Below are 18910 nucleotides of genomic sequence, written 5' to 3'. Positions count from 1 at the left end.
CCTATTGATGATGGTCTAATAGATATAGTGATATACGTAGGGTACTGTTTATAAAGAACACCAGAATGAACCATATCAATGCATCTAAATTCTATTTTATCATATTTAATACGTTCACGTCATTTTCGATATATTTATTTTGAAATAACACAACTTGCTCCCCGATTAATATTTCTACTTTTCTAGTTTAATGCATAAATTTTTAATGTATTCTTGTTCAAAAATATATATTTTTTGAGAAAGCATAACTTTATGTCTGATTAATTTTTGTTCAAAAACGACCTCAATGTTAGATCAATCTTTTTCATCAATCAAACATTGTTAGATATATGATTCTCATTTTTAGTATATTTGTGAGAGAAACAACTTAATGCCTGCTGAATATGTTTGATACGTGCGAAATAATGAGGTGGTAGGTGTGTTTATGTGATGAAAGACAAGGCAACCCCCCTCGTCACTCACTTTTGCATGGTGGAAGTGGTCGCCACACTCCTTATGCCTTTATCACTCACTTTGTTTTCTTGCGACGCCGGTTGTACATGTGAAGTGGATGATTGCACACATATATCTACTTTTACTTATAAAAAAAATAGAGAACGATAAGTGATGGGTATAACATAGGTTGAATGATAAAGATAAATGACGAAGGAACTGACGTGCTGGAGTGGATATGAATGTGGGTGATAATTGTTGGGTATGACATAACATTACCAGAACCCAATCACCCAAAACTATAACTCATCAATCTTCTTTGTTTCTATGTAAACATTTCCAATATATTCCCAGTGAAACAACTCCACTTCATTTCTAAATTGCTATCTTATAAATTTAATATATAATATTCAATAAAAGTATATTTTAAATTTAAACAACATAAATAAAAGAATACAGTATAATGTTACATATGCTTAGTTTGTGGTATTTGTATAAGACAATAGACAAAACGACATATAGATTACACCACACATTATATATTAGTAAGTTATGAAAAACTAAATTCCATATTACATTAAAAAGAAAAAAAAATGAAAGAAAGAAAGAAGTAATAGTCTTAGTCAAGGTTGTTAAAAAAATTGTCTGTCAAGAACGCAAAAATAAGTAAACAAAAAGTTTTAAAATATACCTTTTTTGTTCTAAGGTTTCACTCTTATTGCAATTTTCGTCCAACTTATTAACAAATTTTGAACTGAAATACCATAATCTAACAAACCATAGGATAGGATGAAAATTGCAACGAAAATAAAACCACAGGATTGGAAAAGACAACTTTTAGTAAATTTGAAAAAAAAACACATGAATGAAATCACGTTTATTGGTTTTAACTGAATTGAGTTTCCTATAACCAAAATCGATTACTAAATTCGTTTAATTTAAGATTGAACATAAGTCTAATATGTAATTTAGTTTGATTAAAACATATTTCATTTAATCTGCTTTTTTCCACTCATACGTTCTCTATCATACTTTTAAATTACACCATTCTGACCATCCACAATGAGTTCCAAAGCCTACGATCCGTCTTTTAGAAACTTTGCACAAACAAACCTCACCATTGTGGAGCTATATATTTTAAGAGGAAGTTTGTGGATGCGAACTAGTCCACGGACGTATTGGTGGCCCCAGTATCTCTCTCTCGCTCCCTCTCGCATACGTGTACCCGCGCGCGCATATATATATATATATATAATTAATATTTTTTTAATATAATTTATAAAAGTTTAGTTTTATAAAAAAAATTAAGGTTTTTAAAAAAAAACTTGAAATAAGATGTGACGTCAAACATTCTGGATGCTTTCATTGACAAGCACAAGAATGCTAATCCCAATTATCCAATGCCCGTTAAAAAAAGCAAGTCATTACCTAACTCTTTGATACCGATAAACTAAAACACTTATTTTAATTTAATCATGTTAAAGTTAACTATTCAAGATATAGATCAAACCAATCACATGGGAGTTCAATGATACCTTCATTTAATTTTTGAATTAAAAATGTTTCTTGTTAACATTATTAAAGTCTATACCAAATCCACCATGTCTTCTACTTGGCTTTTGCCACCTTCATAAAGTCAACCCATCCTTCTAATCCACACCACCTTCACCCACCATGACGCCACCAGCTAACCACCCACAGCCACCGTTCTTCTGGGGCGAAACACCCGAACAAGAATACTACGAATCCCACAACGTCCGTAACTCCAAATCCTACTTCCAAACACCCAACGGACAAATCTTCACTCAATCATGGCTTCCATTAGCCCAAACTCAACCCGTAAAAGCCGTAATATTCATGACCCACGGATACACAGCCGATACGAGCTGGGTGTTCCAGAACTTTTGCATCGCGTACACCAAATGGGGGTACGCGGTGTTTGCGGCCGACCTTCTTGGGCACGGCCGCTCTGATGGACTTCATGGATATATAGGGGATATGGATAAGGCTGCGGCGGCCTCGTTGTCGTACTTTGTTGGTGTTAGGAAGAGTGAAGAGTATTGTCAACTTCCCGCGTTTTTGTTTGGGGAGTCAATGGGTGCTTTGATTACAATGCTTATGTATTTTCAGTCGGATCCGGGTACCTGGTCGGGTTTGATCTTCTCGTCCCCGCTTTTCGTCTTGCCGGAAGGCATGGTTCCGTCTAAGGTACTTTTGTTTTCGATCTGATTTCATTGGTTGAATGTTTTTAGCTGTTTGTGAATCGTTTGGTGGAAAGTTACGAACATGAACATGAAACTTTGTTTAATTAGTTAAATAAATGAACATGACCGAATACATGTCATGTTCATGAACGTTCGTATATGTTTGTTTATGCTTGTTGATTTACGTTTGTTCATTTATTTATGTCCATTTACATATTTATTAGGAATACTAGTTGACCCGCAAACAAACGAATATAGACGAAAAAAAAGGTTTGCCAAGGTCTGTAAGGCTAGGAAAGTGCCTTGGTATGTCACAAACGAACATCAACAAATAAAGAGGAAAAAAAAACTGTTGGGCTTTACTGTCAGTCAAGACAATTGTTTAGCCTACCTATTCAAGTTTAGGCAACCAATTAGCCTAACTAGGACACGCGCTATATTAAGAAGCTGCCAAGTCACTATTGCCGTTACAACCCGCCCGTTTGTGACTTTGTGTATAGGCTGGCAGTTGGCCGGTCAGAGCGAGTTGGTCGTTAAACTGTAATCCGGTTTGGTACTTGGTAGGTACAAAAACCTTTTTTTTTTCACGAGAATAATGCCTACTATCCCAGACTTGATTAATTGTTAGGCCGATTTTTTTTATTTCTCAACTTTTTTTGTTTTGTAATTGAAGCTACATTTAACTATGTATGGACTATTATTCGGATTAGCGGATACATGGGCGGCAATGCCAGAGACTAAGATGGTGACCAAAGCGGTGCGTGATAAAGAGAAGTTGAAGATACTAGTAGCAAACCCGAAACGATATGCTGGAAAGGCACGGGTGGGGACGATGAGAGAGGTGGTGAGAGTGACAGATTACTTGCATAATCACTTTGACAAAGTTAAGGTACCCTTTTTTACCGCGCACGGGACGTCTGACGGGTTGGCGTGTCACAGTGGGTCCGAGATGTTGTACGAGAAAGCTGAAACCGCAAAGGAATACAAGTGTTTGAAGCTATATGAAGGAGCGTACCACTCGTTGATCAATGGGGAAGCTGATGACGTTGCTAACCTTGTGTTGGCGGATATGAAAGCTTGGATTGATGAGATAGTTAAAGTTGTTTGAAAACAAACAAAAATGCGAAAGAAAATCGTGATTAAACTTGTGACATTAATATCTCAAATGTAACCGAACACCACGTTGTATTGTTTTAAGTCATAAAATTCAAAATTTAAGTCACCCATTAAATCGTTATTATTGTAAACCAGTTTGACTGAAGATCAATATGTAATGTTAGCTAAAACTAGTTAGTGTGAAACAAAATGAAAATTAAATTATAAAAAAAGAACCACTCCTATCATACCCTATCATACCAATGATTAGGGATGAGCAAATCAATACTGGTATCGGTTGGTACCGGTATTGAAATCAGTACCGATTTAATACCGTCGGTACATAATCGGTGCCAAAGTTTTGAATTCGGTACCGGTATTTCCCGAACTTTTGCCTTCTATCCCGGTCCCGTACCGGTACCGAACCGAACATTTTGGTACCGGTACCAGTATCAAGAATTCATGATTTTCGGGACCGGGACCGGTCGGTACCGGTACGGTCCGGATCTCATCCTTACCAATGATATTAAATAAATTTAAATTTATTATTCTTGTTTTTCTAATTTTTTTTAAATAACGAACAACTCTCATGTGTTATGATTCACCAATAAGAATGACCTTAGTATAATTGATTGATTGGTTATATAATATACATTTGGTCATTATCCAATAATATTATTATGTCCCTTCACCCACCATGACGCCACCGTCTAACCACCATCCACCACCACCGTTCTTCTGGGGCGAAACACCTGAACAAGAATACTACGAATCCCACAACGTCCGTAACTCCAAATCCTACTTCCAAACACCCAACGGACAAATATATATTCACTCAATCATGGCTTCTGTAGGGGTATGGTACTAAAACTCGGTTCTACGACCCTAAATCTATTATGTTTGGCCTATTTTATCGCATGGACTAATACAATGTTATTGGGCCGAGGGGGTTTTGTGGAGGTAACCCTAACTGGGCTAGGCCCATTAGGGTACCATGATGGTGGCCATGAGACTCTATATAAGGAGGTCTCCACCTCCTTATCGGGCGATGCTCAATAAGAGCCACCACCACTTTTTGTGTCTGTGAACAAGAAATCCTCAGGATATCTTAGCAGTCACCTCCACACCCCCGAAACCATTGCAGGTCACGACATTGCAGGTCGCCGGCGCAGCCGCAGAAGAAGAAGAAGATCAAGACGTGGTTCGTTCATCTCGAAAATCCGTGGAAACATCGTCATGGATCAGGTAAGATTCGTTTCGTGTTTCGACATTGGCGCCATCCGTGGGACGGCAACGAACTGCCCTTCGATCTTCATCTCGGCTGTCAGATCTCTCCCAAGAAAAACGCAGATCTGGAAGTTTACAGAAAAAGGCTTCAAAGCTTGTTCTATTTAAAGCTCAAAAAGATCCATAGATCTAAAAAGAGGCTTCCAGATCTGGGCAAGAAGGAAAATCCGTGATTGGAATGATCAGATCTCCGAATCTGTGATGGTTTTAAATCTGCTCCGGGCTTCAGATCTGTCCAGATCTGATTTACAGATCTAGGTCTAGATTACAGACCTGGATTTTAGGTCTAAAGTTGCAGATCTGATTCTTAAATTGCAGATCCGGAAATTACCAGACTTCCGCCGCCATGTACGCACGCCCGTGGGTTCTCACTCCGCAGCCGTGCATGTGCCGCCGCGGAAACCACCATCTGGGTTTTTGCGCAAGAGACCTCCGCCATGCACGAGCACTCGCGAGTCACCACTCTATTGCCGTGCATGCGCGCATCAGGCTACGCGCCAAACTTCAAGGTTGGGAATCCTCATAATATCCCACATGGCTACGCGCCAAGGTTGGGAATCCTCATAATATCCCATATGGCTACGCGCCAAGGATGGGAATCCTCATAATATCCCATATGGCTACGCGCCAAACTTCAAGGTTGGGAATCCTCATATCCCATATGGCTACGCGCCAAGGATGAGAATCCTCATAATATCCCATATGGCTACGCGCCAAACTTCAAGGTTGGGAATCCTCATAATATCCCACATGGCTACGCGCCAAGGTTGGGAATCCTCATAATATCCCATATGGCTACGCGCCAAGGATGGGAATCCTCATAATATCCCATATGGCTACGCGCCAAACTTCAAGGTTGGGAATCCTCATAATATCCCACATGGCTACGCGCCAAGGTTGGGAATCCTCATAATATCCCATATGGCTACGCGCCAAGGATGAGAATCCTCATAATATCCCATATGGCTACGCGCCAAACTTCAAGGTTGGGAATCCTCATAATATCCCACATGGCTACGCGCCAAGGTTGGGAATCCTCATAATATCCCATATGGCTACGCGCCAAGGATGGGAATCCTCATAATATCCCATATGGCTACGCGCCAAACTTCAAGGTTGGGAATCCTCATATCCCATATGGCTACGCGCCAAGGTTGGGAATCCTCCTAATATCCCATATGGCTACGCGCCAAACTGCAAGGTTGAGACTCCTCCTAATATCCCATATGGCTACGCGCCAAGGTTGGGAATCCTCCTAATATCCCATATGGCTACGCGCCAAACTTCAAGGTTGGGAATCCTCATAATATCCCACATGGCTACGCGCCAAGGTTGGGAATCCTCATAATATCCCATATGGCTACGCGCCAAGGTTGGGAATCCTCCTAATATCCCATATGGCTACGCGCCAAACTTCAAGGTTTTGGAATCCTCATAATATCCCATATGGTTATGCGCCAAACTTAAGGGTTGGGAATCCTCATACCATATGCTCACGCATCACATATGCTCACGCCTATTACACATGCTTACGCATCACATGCTCACACATGTCACAGTCTACACGCACGCGCACGCAACATCTGCGCGTGGCGCATAACACAAAACCAAAGTCTACGCGCACGCGCATGCAACATCTGCACGTGGCGCGGGACATAAAGTAGCTCATAAGACGCCTCGCGCGCAAGCTGTTATTATTCTTACAGCCCGTAAGTCGCCTCACGCGCAGGCTTTTATTATTCACACAGCTCATAAGACGCCTCGCGCGCAAGCTGTTATTCTTACAGCCCGTAAGTCGCCTCACGCGCAGGCTTTTATTATTCACACAGCTCATAAGACGCCTCGCGCGCAAGCTGTTATTATTCTTACAGCCCGTAAGTCGCCTCACGCGCAGGCTTTTATTATTCACACAGCTCATAAGACGCCTCGCGCGCAAGCTGTTGTTATTCTTACAGCCCGTAAGTCGCCTCACGCGCAGGCTTTTATTATTCACACAGCTCATAAGACGCCTCGCGCGCAAGCTGTTGTTATTCTTACAGCCCGTAAGTCGCCTCACGCGCAGGCTTTATTATTCACACAGCTCATAAGACGCCTCGCGCGCAAGCTGTTGTTATTCTTACAGCCCGTAAGTCGCCTCACGCGCAGGCTTTATTATTCACACAGCTCATAAGACGCCTCGCGCGCAAGCTGTTGTTATTCTTACAGCCCGTAAGTCGCCTCACGCGCAGGCTTTATTATTCACACAGCTCATAAGACGCCTCGCGCGCAAGCTGTTGTTATTCTTACAGCCCGTAAGTCGCCTCACGCGCAGGCTTTATTATTCACACAGCTCATAAGACGCCTCGCGCGCAAGCTGTTATTATTCTTACAGCCCGTAAGTCGCCTCACGCGCAGGCTTTATTATTCACACAGCTCATAAGACGCCTCGCGCGCAAGCTGTTGTTATTCTTACAGCCCGTAAGTCGCCTCACGCGCAGGCTTTATTATTCACACAGCTCATAAGACGCCTCGCGCGCAAGCTGCTATTATTCTTACAGCCCGTAAGCCGCCTCACGCGCAGGCTTTATCATTCTTATAGCTCGTAAGACGCCTCACGCGCAAGCTTTTATACTCATAGCTCGTAAGCCGCCTCACGCGCCAGCTCAATTATTATTCTCAAAGCTCATAAGACGCCTCTCGCGCGCAAGCTTTATTACTTTCACAGCTCGTATGTCGCCTCACGCGCCAGCTCAATTAAATGCAAAGCTCATAAGACGCCTCTCGCGCGCAGGCTTTTATTATTCTTAGCTCGTAAGTCGCCTCTCGCGCGCAGGCATTATTATTCTCAAAGCTCGTAAGACGCCTCTCGCACGCAGGCTTTTATTATTCTTAGCTCGTAAGGCGCCTCATGCGCAGGCTTTATTATGCTACTGCTTGTAAGACGCCCCTCGCGCACAGGCTTTTATTATTCTCAGCTCGTAAGTCGCCCCGCGCGCCAGCTTAATTATTATTCTCAAAGCTCATAAGACGCCTCTCGCGCGCAGGCTTTACTATTCTCATAGCTCGTAAGGCGCCTCACGCGCAGGCTATATCATTCTCAGCTCGTAAGACGCCTCTCGCGCGCAGGCATTATTATTATTATAGCTCGTAAGTCGCTTCTCGCGCCAGCTTCATTATTATTTTAGCTCGTAAGTCGCCTCTCGCGCCAGCTTCATTATTATTTTAGCTCGTAAGTCGCCTCTCGCGCCAGCTTCATTATTATTTTAGCTCGTAAGTCGCCTCTCGCGCCAGCTTCATTATTATTTTAGCTCGTAAGTCGCTTCTCGCGCTAGCTTCATTATTATTACGGCTCATAAGTCGCCATGCGCGCAAGCTTCGTTATTATTATAGCTCGTAAGTCGCCTCGCGCGCAGGCTTTTATTACAACATGTCACCATCATGAAGAAAACCTCTCAAAACTCAAAAGACAATAAAGACAAGGCCAAAGAAAAGGGGAAAAACCGCCTCACACCTTATAAAGTCCAGCGCTCCACCTAGACGCTTGCGCGCCCAGGAGCAACACTGGACTTGGGGGGGCTTGTAGGGGTATTGTACTAAAACTCGGTTCTACGACCCTAAATCTATTATGTTTGGCCTATTTTATCGCATGGACTAATACAATGTTATTGGGCCGAGGGGGTTTTGTGGAGGTAACCCTAACTGGGCTAGGCCCATTAGGGTACCATGATGGTGGCCATGAGACTCTATATAAGGAGGTCTCCACCTCCTTATCGGGCGATGCTCAATAAGAGCCACCACCACTTTTTGTGTCTGCGAACAAGAAATACTCAGGATATCTTAGCAGTCACCTCCACACCCCCGAAACCATTGCAGGTCACGACATTGCAGGTCGCCGGCGCAGCCGCAGAAGAAGAAGAAGATCAAGACGTGGTTCGTTCATCTCGAAAATCCGTGGAAACATCGTCATGGATCAGGTAAGATTCGTTTCGTGTTTCGATAGCTTCCATTAAACCAAACACAACCCGTAAAAGCCGTAATATTCATGACTCACGGATACACAGCCGACACCAGCTGGTCCTTCCAACAAATCTGCATTGCATACGCTGCATGGGGATACGCCGTCTTCGCCGCCGACCTCCTTGGTCACGGCCGCTCCGACGGACTCCCGGGGTACATCGGAGACATGGATGAAGCAGCTGCCACGTCATTATCGTACTTTGTTAGTGTTCGCCGGAGTGAAGAGTACCGTGGTCTTCCGGCTTTCCTTTTTGGGCAATCGATTGGTGGAATGATTAGTATGCTTATGTACTTTCAATCGGATCCTGACACGTGGTCCGGCTTGATCTTTGCTGCGCCTCTTTTCGTCTTGCCGGAAAAGGCTACCCCCTCCAAGGTACTTTCCGTTACCAAAACTTGACTAGGCTCGAGCTCGACTTGTTTTATAATTATTAATAATTACTTCACATGCGTTTTTATTATATGATTATATATACGTGTGTGTATATAAATATATATGTATGTAAATTTCAATTATATTTTTTTTATCTGTAATGCATATTTATAAAAATAACAAGTACTATTGATCCAGATATTTAAGGGGTTAGGCTAAATGTACCCCTCTGGTTGCTTGTCATACTCCCTTTTTGAAAAAACAAACTTTCATATTAACCCTTGAAATCATATAATTACCAAATTAGCACAAAAGTAAGGATTTAATATTTCTTTTTTTACAAGTTGCGTTTTCTTTTTATGATTTCAAGTTTAGGGTTTTGGGTTTCGGTTTTAGGGTTTAGGGTTCGGTTTCGGGTTTAGGGTTTCAGTTTTAGGGTTTAGGGTTTATGTTTCAGTTTCGGGTTTAGGGTTCGGTTTCGGGTTAGGGTTTAGGGGTTAAGGTTCGGTTTCGGGTTTAGGGTTCGGGTTCGGGTTTCGGGTTTAGGGTTTAGGTTTTAGGGTTTAGGGTTTCGGGTTTAGCGTTTTGGGTTTATTTAATAAAAGATAAAGTGGTTAAATAAGGATATTATAATTCTATATACTATTAAAATTAAAAAAAGATATTATAAATATTTATAATATTAATATTAAAAAAATATATTAATAGTAATACTTAATAGTTTTTAATTTGATATATGTAGTGGAGGTTATCAAATGAAAGTAATGTTGTAGGGACTAATATGTATATAAATAATGTTAAAAGCTAATTGTAAATTATGTAATAAATTCAGAGAGATGAGTATATTTAGTAAAAATAGAGTAAGATGGGGTACGTTTAGCAGCACCATATTTAAGTCAGTGGGGGCAAAAAATAACCAACAAAACTAACCTACCTGAAAGTGCAAAAACACACTTCATGAAGCTATAAAATATAATATTGAAATAACCTAGAAAAATTTGAGTGGGGTCTTACCTAGAGGTGCACAAACCGGAACCGGACCGGTTTTTTTTGGCCCGGAAAAAAACCGGTTCGGTTAATAACCGGACCGGTTAATAACCGGTTTTTTTCTGTCAAAACCCTAACCGGTCTAACCGGTTAGGACCGGTTTAGAAACCGGTTTTTTTTATTAACCGGTTTTTTTTTTTTTTTTTTTAAATTTCGCGGTTTCAAATACGAATATTTGTTTTTTATATTTTGTACTTAATGAAGACCATTATTTTTTCACAGTATAAACAAACCGGTAACTACAAGGCAAACCGGTAACTACAAGGCAAAACGGACTGACCGAAGCCATTCTTTGCTTTCATTGTTAGGGTTCTTTGCTTGGAAGATGAGTATGAGTGTGTGTTGGTGAATGTGTTTTCAACAAACCAAAGATTAAAAACACATAACTTTCATTTATAGTTTTTACATTAAAAATACAAACATTAAATCGTTATCGCATATTCGTAACTCAAAAATACAAACATTAAATCATTAACACTGAAGAAATCTCTGCCAAGAACTGTTGTTCATGATTTAACTCAAAAATACAAACATTAAATCGTGAACTAGCAAATGCTCCTGTTGTTCCCAATCGCAGTTTGTTCATGATTTGCCTCCATGTTTGCTGTTTCTTTAACTAAATTAGAAAAATCCAAATCAACAAGTAAATAAGAGCACATATTAGGAAAAAGAATGCTTAGACACGATTACATGAACAACTTGCTGTTTCTTACTCATGATTTGCCTCCATGTTTGCTGTTTCTTTAACTAATTTTCTTCGCTACCCGATCCCGAGCTATTTCTTAGGTAATCGTCGTACGCGGCTTCTTCATCGGTCATTGGTTGAGTGTGTCCTTCATTGACCTCGTCTTCATACAAGCCCGCTTCATACTCCATTTCCCCCTCGAGTGAGCGTTGATGTTGTGCCCTATCTAAAGAGTCCAAGTAATCCTTGTAGCAAATCGACATCTCTATAGCTGGTGCAGTGAGTTGAGTCCTCCTAATCGATATAACCCTGCCAGAAACAGAAAAAGCAGACTCCGAAGCTACCGTGGAAGCTTGGACCGTTAGTAAATCTTTGGCCATGGCGGCGAGGATCGGAAATAAGAGCGTATAATCGAGTATGAAATAAACGAGTACGAGTATGAAATAAACGACTACGAAATAAGAGCGTATGGAGTGGTAATGTGGTATAATTGAGTGTGAGATAACAAAATAATCGCGTATGAAATAAACGTTTAGAGCTAGTAGAGTTGTATAATCGAGTGTGAGCTAACCTACCCAACCTAAACTATATATAGTTGTTTGTGGGGGTAAAATGTTAAAAAAAACGGCTAGAAATCAAGAAAAAACGGGCAAAAAAGGACCCAAACGGTCATATGGCCGTTTTATAACGGTCAAAAACCGGTTAACCTAAAAACCGGTTAACCGGTTTTTAGGTTAACCGGTTTTTGACCGTTAACCGGTTAACCGGTTTTTAGGTTAACCGGTTTTTTAATAACCGGTTTTTAAATTTAACCCGTTTTTTTACTAACCGGTTCAATAACCGGTTTTTGTCCACGAATGAGTAACCGAAGTACTAACCGGCGGTTCAATAACCGGTCTAACCGGTTTTTTAATAACCGGTTTTTCTATTAACCGGTTTTCGGTTAAACCGACCAAACCGGTTCTATAACCGGTTTTTTTGAACACCTCTAGTCTTACCCCACTGACTCAAAAAAAAATGTGTAAACGAGCTTATTTTGAGCTTTGGTTTGAGCTTAATAAGTAGGGGTGTACATGAAACTAAAAAATCGGGCTGTAACTGAAGTAACCAAACTCAAATCAAAATCGACAATTTGGTTATATGTTTTTGAAATAGAATTTTTTATTCGGTTTTGGTTTTCTACATAATCAGAATTCTAGGAGCGTATTTGATATTTTGGACGAGTATTTTTTAACCTAAAATTTTAAGTTCGATTGGTAAACCAAAAAACCAACACCGAACCCGAACAAAAATTCGAAAAATCAAATCAAACAGTTTTCAAATACTCGGAAACCGAATTTTCGGTTATTGGGTCGGTTTGAACTCAAAGCAAACCTAAATGACCCGTGCAAACCTCTGTTGATTAGTAAAGGTCGGGCTCGTTTACACACCTAATCAAGACTAGGGGCGAAGCTCTTTGGGGACCGGGGGTGGCCCCGGTCACTGCCGTTTTCTCCATTAGTAGGGTAAAATTCGCGATTTTTCTCAAAAAATTTTATAGGTATTACGCGCGGTCACCCTCAATGTATTTTTTCAAAATGCTACCGGTCACCACTGATTGTTTTCTTTAAATTTAATACCCCATAATTTGTTTTTTTTCTAATACCTCGCAGTATTTATAACAAAAGTTACAATATTGTAGTCGAATAGTAAATATTTGTTTTTATAAATATTTTAGGTCTTTGCAATTCTTCTTCTAGGTATTCACCCTTATGGATGAGATCGGTACCGTATCGGTACCGGTACCGATACCAAAATATTTGATTCGATACCGGTATTTAAGGTAAAATGTGAGATATACCGGTACCGAAACTCAAAACTTTGGTATCTATTCGGTACCGACACCATATTTTGCTTATCCTTACTCACCATTCATCTTGCATTATCATGAATATTTTAGGCATTGTTGGTTAAAAAATTCGTTTGTTTTTTTTATTATTATAAAAACAATTGTTTAAATAAATGAAGAAAAAATTAGATATATAGATGTCATATTGTTTGATCTGACCCGACCCGAATCACCGACACGAACCGAATCGTCGACCCGAAGGTTTTGAGTCGTGACTTCGGTCACCCCCGTGACTAATCCCAAGCTTTGTGACATTCGTCAAATTCGGGTTTTAGATTTTCTTCCGCGTTTTATTTTAATAAATTATACTTCATACTCGTATTGTGTTGTAAACCCGACCCGGTAATTTTATTAATCATTTAAGTCGATCTTTAATTTTTTTTCGTACTTAGTTAATCAAAACCCATCATGTAGGAATGTACTAATTGTTGTTTAATTAACATAAAATTAGTTTATAAATTGTAAGGGGTAATACTTGCCATTTTTGAATTTATATTAACACTACTCAAGTTTAATACCCTTTAGTATAATATTTAGAACTTGGAGGGGTCTTTTGGTAAATAACTAAAATATATACATATATATATAACACTAACAATAAAAAAAAAAAAAAAACCCTAACCCTAACAACCTTTACCCAGCCGCCGCCCCCCCCCCCCCCCGCCGTTCTCCGGCGAGCTCCATTTTCCGGCGAGAAGCGCGACGCGTTTCCGGTCATCCTCTTCCTCTTTCTCCGACACCCCGCAGCCATCACCACTACCCTCCTTTCCTCTCGCCTTTCCGGCAGCCCCTAGCCCCCTCACGTGCCACCCTCGTTTTTCTGGTGAGTCGTCTCCGGTGGCCCGACAACCCACCCTCTCTCCCTGTTCCGTGCAACTCTCTCTCTCTCTCTTGTCATCTCTCCCCGTCTATTTTCTCTCTCTTCTCTTTCTCGCTGCTTCGTCTTCCGGCGCACCTCAGGTGCCCGGAATCGGCTCCGGCGAGCCCTTGTGTTCCTCTTCTCTGGCTTCGAGTTCAGGTATTGAAATGTGGTTGTGACTTTCAGTTTAACTGGTAATTTATCGAGCTAATCGGATCTGGGTTTAAAGTTATTTTGGAAATGATGATGTTAAGTGCAAGGGTTAAGACTATATTTTTTTTCCTAAATCCTAATTGGATGGTCGTTTAAAGCGGTTAGTTGGTGCGTGTGTTTAAACTTGAGGTCACGGGTTCGATTTCCCACCGTGACCAACTTTGGTTTGTTTCGTTAACAAATTACTCAAGTTAATATTTCTACTTTTATTAACAAGAAGATATTTATTATAAATACTATCACTATTATTATTAACAAGATTATTAGTATTGTTATTGTTATTATTATCTTTTAATAAAACTATTATTATTATCATTATTTTCATAATGATATGTTATTATTAGTATTATAACATATAACTTACTATTATATTTATTTTTCACTAATATTATTAAGATTATTATTATTATTTTCTTAGAAATATTAAAGTTGTTAATATTATTATTAAAGATCATATTATTATTATTTATTAAAATTATATTTCTTATCATTATAATATTTATTTTGTGAACTCGTTTAGAACTCGAACCGACATCAAAAATAGTATCATTATTCACTATCAACATTACTTATTGTTATTACTATTTTTAACAACACTTTTAAATAATATTAAGATCGATATTCCTTCACTATTATTATTAGTATTATACTATAGTAGTATTATTAATAATAGTTATTATTATTATCTTACATATCCATATATGTATATATATATATATATAATATGTATATAAAACATATTTTTATAGTCATTATTATCTTTACTATCTTTATCATTAGTAACATTATTATAAGTTTTATTACCAATTCATTTTTTATAAAAACCGAACCCTAAATTTAAAACTCGTCTTGTTTATATTTAATATTAGTTTAGTTATTTAAAAGTCAAAATAAAATGATATTATTTTTATATTAGTTATCAATTAAGTACGAGTCCCAAATCGTTAACAAACTAACCGGTAACCCGGTTAATAACCGAACCTCCTCGTTCAATATTTCAAATATAGTTTCATTATGGTTTCAAGTTCATTAATATATATTATATTATTTATTTTAGCTAAGGTGTTTATCGTATCAAGTCGGATCTGTCGTTTACCGTTCAGCTTCATTTACTTATCTATTTATTTCTCGGTTCATCAGTCGAGGTGAGTACTTTCATACCCCTTTTTCAATCTTTCGTTTTGGGGTGACATTTCATACTTATCAAACTAAATGCTTTAATTACTTGCATCTTAACCCACAAACGTGATTGTATACCTTACTTGAATAATTGCTCGATTTGGTGTTGTATGCTTATTTGACTATGTGTTTACAGCTTTTGGATGGTGAAACTATAAATCCTATACCATTTGGCAATGACAAGGTGTCGTTGACGTATGCTATTAACGATAACTATAAATCCTAGACTACTCGGCATCCCCTTGTAGCTAGGTGGTGCTAATGTAAGCTTATTAGCAACTGTCATAAAATCCTAGACTAATTGCCAATAGCTAGGTGTCGCTAACTTGTTTAGCGATAACTATTTATTCCAGTTTATAGCTCTTATTTATTGTTTTGTATACAAGTTTTGTGGATTTTCATACTATACACTTATATGCTCAAACTTATGAATTGCTCACCAACCTTTGTGTTGACAAACTTTATTTTATGAAATGTTACAGGTTTGACTTTTGTTGACTCGAGTGCTTGACGGAAAACGTTACCAAGACCTTTAGGATATTAGCAAAACGAACAATATAATTATTACTTGTATTCAGTTTGTTTGTGTAGACGAGAAGTGTTGTTTATCTATTTGTTGAAATAAAATGAGTTAAATGAATATTGTCACTTTAAATAGTGACTTGTGTATTTGTCCAATCACGTTGCACCCCGGCATGTTCCGTCTTTGGTCGGGGTGTGACAAGCTTCGTCACTGATCAAGACTACCGAATCACAAATTTGGTTGCTTTTGAAATGAAGCTACATTTGATGATGTACGGGTTACTATGTGGACTGACGGAGACATGGGCTGTGATGCCGAATCCTCGGACCGGTGCACGGGCAGTGAGAGACGCAGAGAACAAAATATACGTGCAATGAACCCAAAGTTATATGTGGGAAAGCCGAGGGTGGGGACAATGAGAGAGGTGGTGAGAGTGACAAATTACTTGCAAGAAAACTTTGAGAAAGTGAAAGTGCCATTTTTTACGGCTCATGGGATCGCAGATGGGTTGGCGAGCCATATTGGGTCAGAAATGCTGTACACTAAGTCTGCAACCGTGAAGGAGGACAAGTGTTTGAAGCTGTATGAAGGAATGTACCATCCGTTGATTGAGGGAGAGCCTGATGAGGCTGCTAATCTTGTGTTGGCGGATATGAAAGCTTGGATTGATGAGAAGGTTCAAAAGTTTGGTTCAAGCATAAAAATTGATACAAGTTGTTTTTAAACATAAAAGGAAAAAGTAAGACATTTATATCATCATCATGTAAACAAATGTTTATATTACAAAGTTTGAGTGATCTTTAAAATAACAATCTTCTAATTTGATTTAAACTTATGTAGCTACTATTTAGCATTCCATGATTATTTATAGCACTCCAACACTCTTGAAAGTTCATTGTTTAAATAAACAAACATTTATAACGGTTCGTGTGTGAATGAATACCTCCTTGTTGATGTCTCACTTGTTACAATAAATCATCATTTAACTTCTCGCTTTTATGTAAGTGATCACCTAATGTGACAATTTAACATGAGCCTTAAATTCGTTTTTAATTAGGACACAAGACTCCTTATGATTGTCCAATAAAATGCAGTGTGTTGTGTAAATCTAATTGTTTGCCTTGCCCTGCTTTTAGGGTGTGACATTATATTGACTATTTTTATTTTTTTTGGTATTATATCTTTCATAACTATTGTTTTAATAATGTATAGTGTTTATAAGACATAAAACAAACGAGCAACAAGTTGCGCTGTAAGTTTTTTTTTAAATTTTATTCCAAGATTGTTTTTCTTCACTATGAGTCTATGACCATATATGATCCGGTTGCACTAATCACAAGCTGACCATACAAGGCATACCATAGAAGCATGCAATTGAAAATCACAAGTTTTGCTCTAAAAAAATAGAAGATTAGGAAGAAGAAAATAGAAGATTGAGAAATATTTCACGAAATCATTATTTATGTTTTCACTCAAAGTTTAATTATTGTTTTATTGTTGTGAAAATTTTTACACGGATGCTCTTTTTGGTTTGCACGGATTTCACGTATGTTCTCTAACTTTGAAAGATTACATGGATGCTCCCTGAAACTTCAATATGGTAATACTTGTGTTCCCTAGCGTGGATGACCATTGTTTTTCCGGTTAAATGGTAGTGAAATTACTTTTATACCCTCCATTAAAAAATAAATAAATATTAAAACCATAATAACCTAAAATAAATATATATTAAAACATTGGCCCTACCGCACACATAAGAGCATTTCCATTATGAGTAGGTTCTCTGTATTATATAGAGTAATTGTAAGTGGTTGTGAGTGGACGAGATAAAAAACACTTTTGTAGATTAGTAAATTTAAAGAAACATTGTTCACCCTCTATAATTTTTAATGTTTTTCTTTTAAGTAGTTGTGAACATAAGAGGATAAATGAGGGATAAAGGGTAATGATAAAAATGTAAAAAAAGAAATTATTTAGTTGAACAAAAGAAAGAAAATATAATGATTTTTAATGTAATTATAAAGATAGAGATAGAAAAGCTGATAAGAATGCTCTAACATAACCATACCCTAACATAATCCCCAAACTTAATTTCCCACCGTTGGTTGAATTCCGAACGAGCGGCGAGCAACGTCGAGTGACTAACAGTTTGGACAACCCTACCTAAAACATATGCATTTTTTAAAATTTATATTCTATTTGTACTATTTGAAAATTAATTCATTTTATTTTCAATATCTTTAAATGGCTAAATTTTTTTGGATGTTATCTAGTTTGGTTCTATATTCAGCAAGTTATAAAAACACCGTAAGTTTAGGGTATTTGTGGGTAGGTGCTGTCTGTAAGTTTGTGGTTTTTGGGTAGTTAATGGTAGAAATGAGGTGACATTACATTATTGATTAATGCATGGGTAGTACTCATGAGTGCCCATTCCCCTCTAAGATATTTGAATTTAAAAAGAATAAAATATCCTTTTCTTTTGAGTTTTCAAGAACATTTGAGGGGCTCTAAGTTGATTTAAGAACATGAATTAATAATTATAATGTGGTTTAATTAGGGTTGAGCTTGAAGAATTATACTATATGGTTACTAGAATCAATCACAAATGATTTTACTTCTCATGTAAATGTAGCGTGGCAATTATTATACATCATAAATAGTAGGTCAAAAATAGTGGGCAGTCTAAACAATTGCATTAATCGATTAGTGGGTATGCACATTTATATATTATTATTATTATTATTTATTTCTAGCAGACGTACCACGAGGGTATTTTAAAACGTCGCCGGCGTTTAAATAATTATTTACAACGGCATAAAGTGTGATAATTCTCGAACAAATACACGTCTATGGATAAAAGAAACTGCAATGAGAGACTGTTGTCTGTTTTTGTTTCTCTTTTTTTTTTTAATAAATGAAAATTAAAAAAAATGCATGTCTCAAGACCAATAACATACTAAGAACTTAAGTAAATCACGTAATGTATTTATAAGTAGTGCATAAAATAGAATAAAAGGATGTATGTGACGTTATATAAGCGTGGTGTGTATTACATTCAAAACAATAAAAATATATATTAAATACATTATATGGTTCTTATATTTCTTCACATATTATTGCAAATGAAAT

At 38.0% G+C, this 18910-nt stretch overlaps 1 protein-coding gene and 1 pseudogene across 2 annotated transcripts; both read left to right on the top strand.

Moving 5' to 3' along the window:
* The first annotated feature begins 1943 nt into the window (after positions 1–1943).
* Positions 1944–3859, top strand: LOC143577858 (caffeoylshikimate esterase-like). The gene is made up of 2 exons (XM_077061584.1): positions 1944–2640; positions 3310–3859. The coding sequence occupies exons 1-2, from the start codon at positions 2107–2109 to the stop codon at positions 3742–3744; spliced, it is 969 nt and encodes a 322-aa protein (XP_076917699.1). The 5' UTR covers positions 1944–2106; the 3' UTR covers positions 3745–3859.
* Positions 3860–4428: 569 nt separating this feature from the next.
* On the top strand, positions 4429–16505 carry LOC143577856 (caffeoylshikimate esterase pseudogene; annotated as a pseudogene). The gene is made up of 3 exons (XR_013143182.1): positions 4429–4587; positions 8998–9390; positions 16039–16505. The product of XR_013143182.1 is annotated as a caffeoylshikimate esterase pseudogene (transcript).
* The last annotated feature ends 2405 nt before the right edge of the window (positions 16506–18910 follow it).

Source organism: Bidens hawaiensis, unplaced genomic scaffold (assembly GCF_021521415.1).
Source record: "Bidens hawaiensis isolate Kalapana, Puna unplaced genomic scaffold, B.hawaiensis_p1.1 tig00028841_1, whole genome shotgun sequence".
In the NCBI taxonomy this organism is placed as follows: Eukaryota; Viridiplantae; Streptophyta; class Magnoliopsida; order Asterales; family Asteraceae; genus Bidens; species Bidens hawaiensis.
Note: the sequence above shows the minus strand (reverse complement) of the source record. Positions and strands in the feature narration are given on the sequence as shown.

Coding starts and splice junctions, on each gene's coding strand:
- LOC143577858 (XM_077061584.1), top strand. CDS start 2,107: ATGACGCCACCAGCTAACCACCCACAGCCACCGTTCTTCTGGGGCGAA. Junction 2,641..3,309: donor AAGGCATGGTTCCGTCTAAG/GTACTTTTGTTT, acceptor TTGTAATTGAAG/CTACATTTAACTATGTATGG.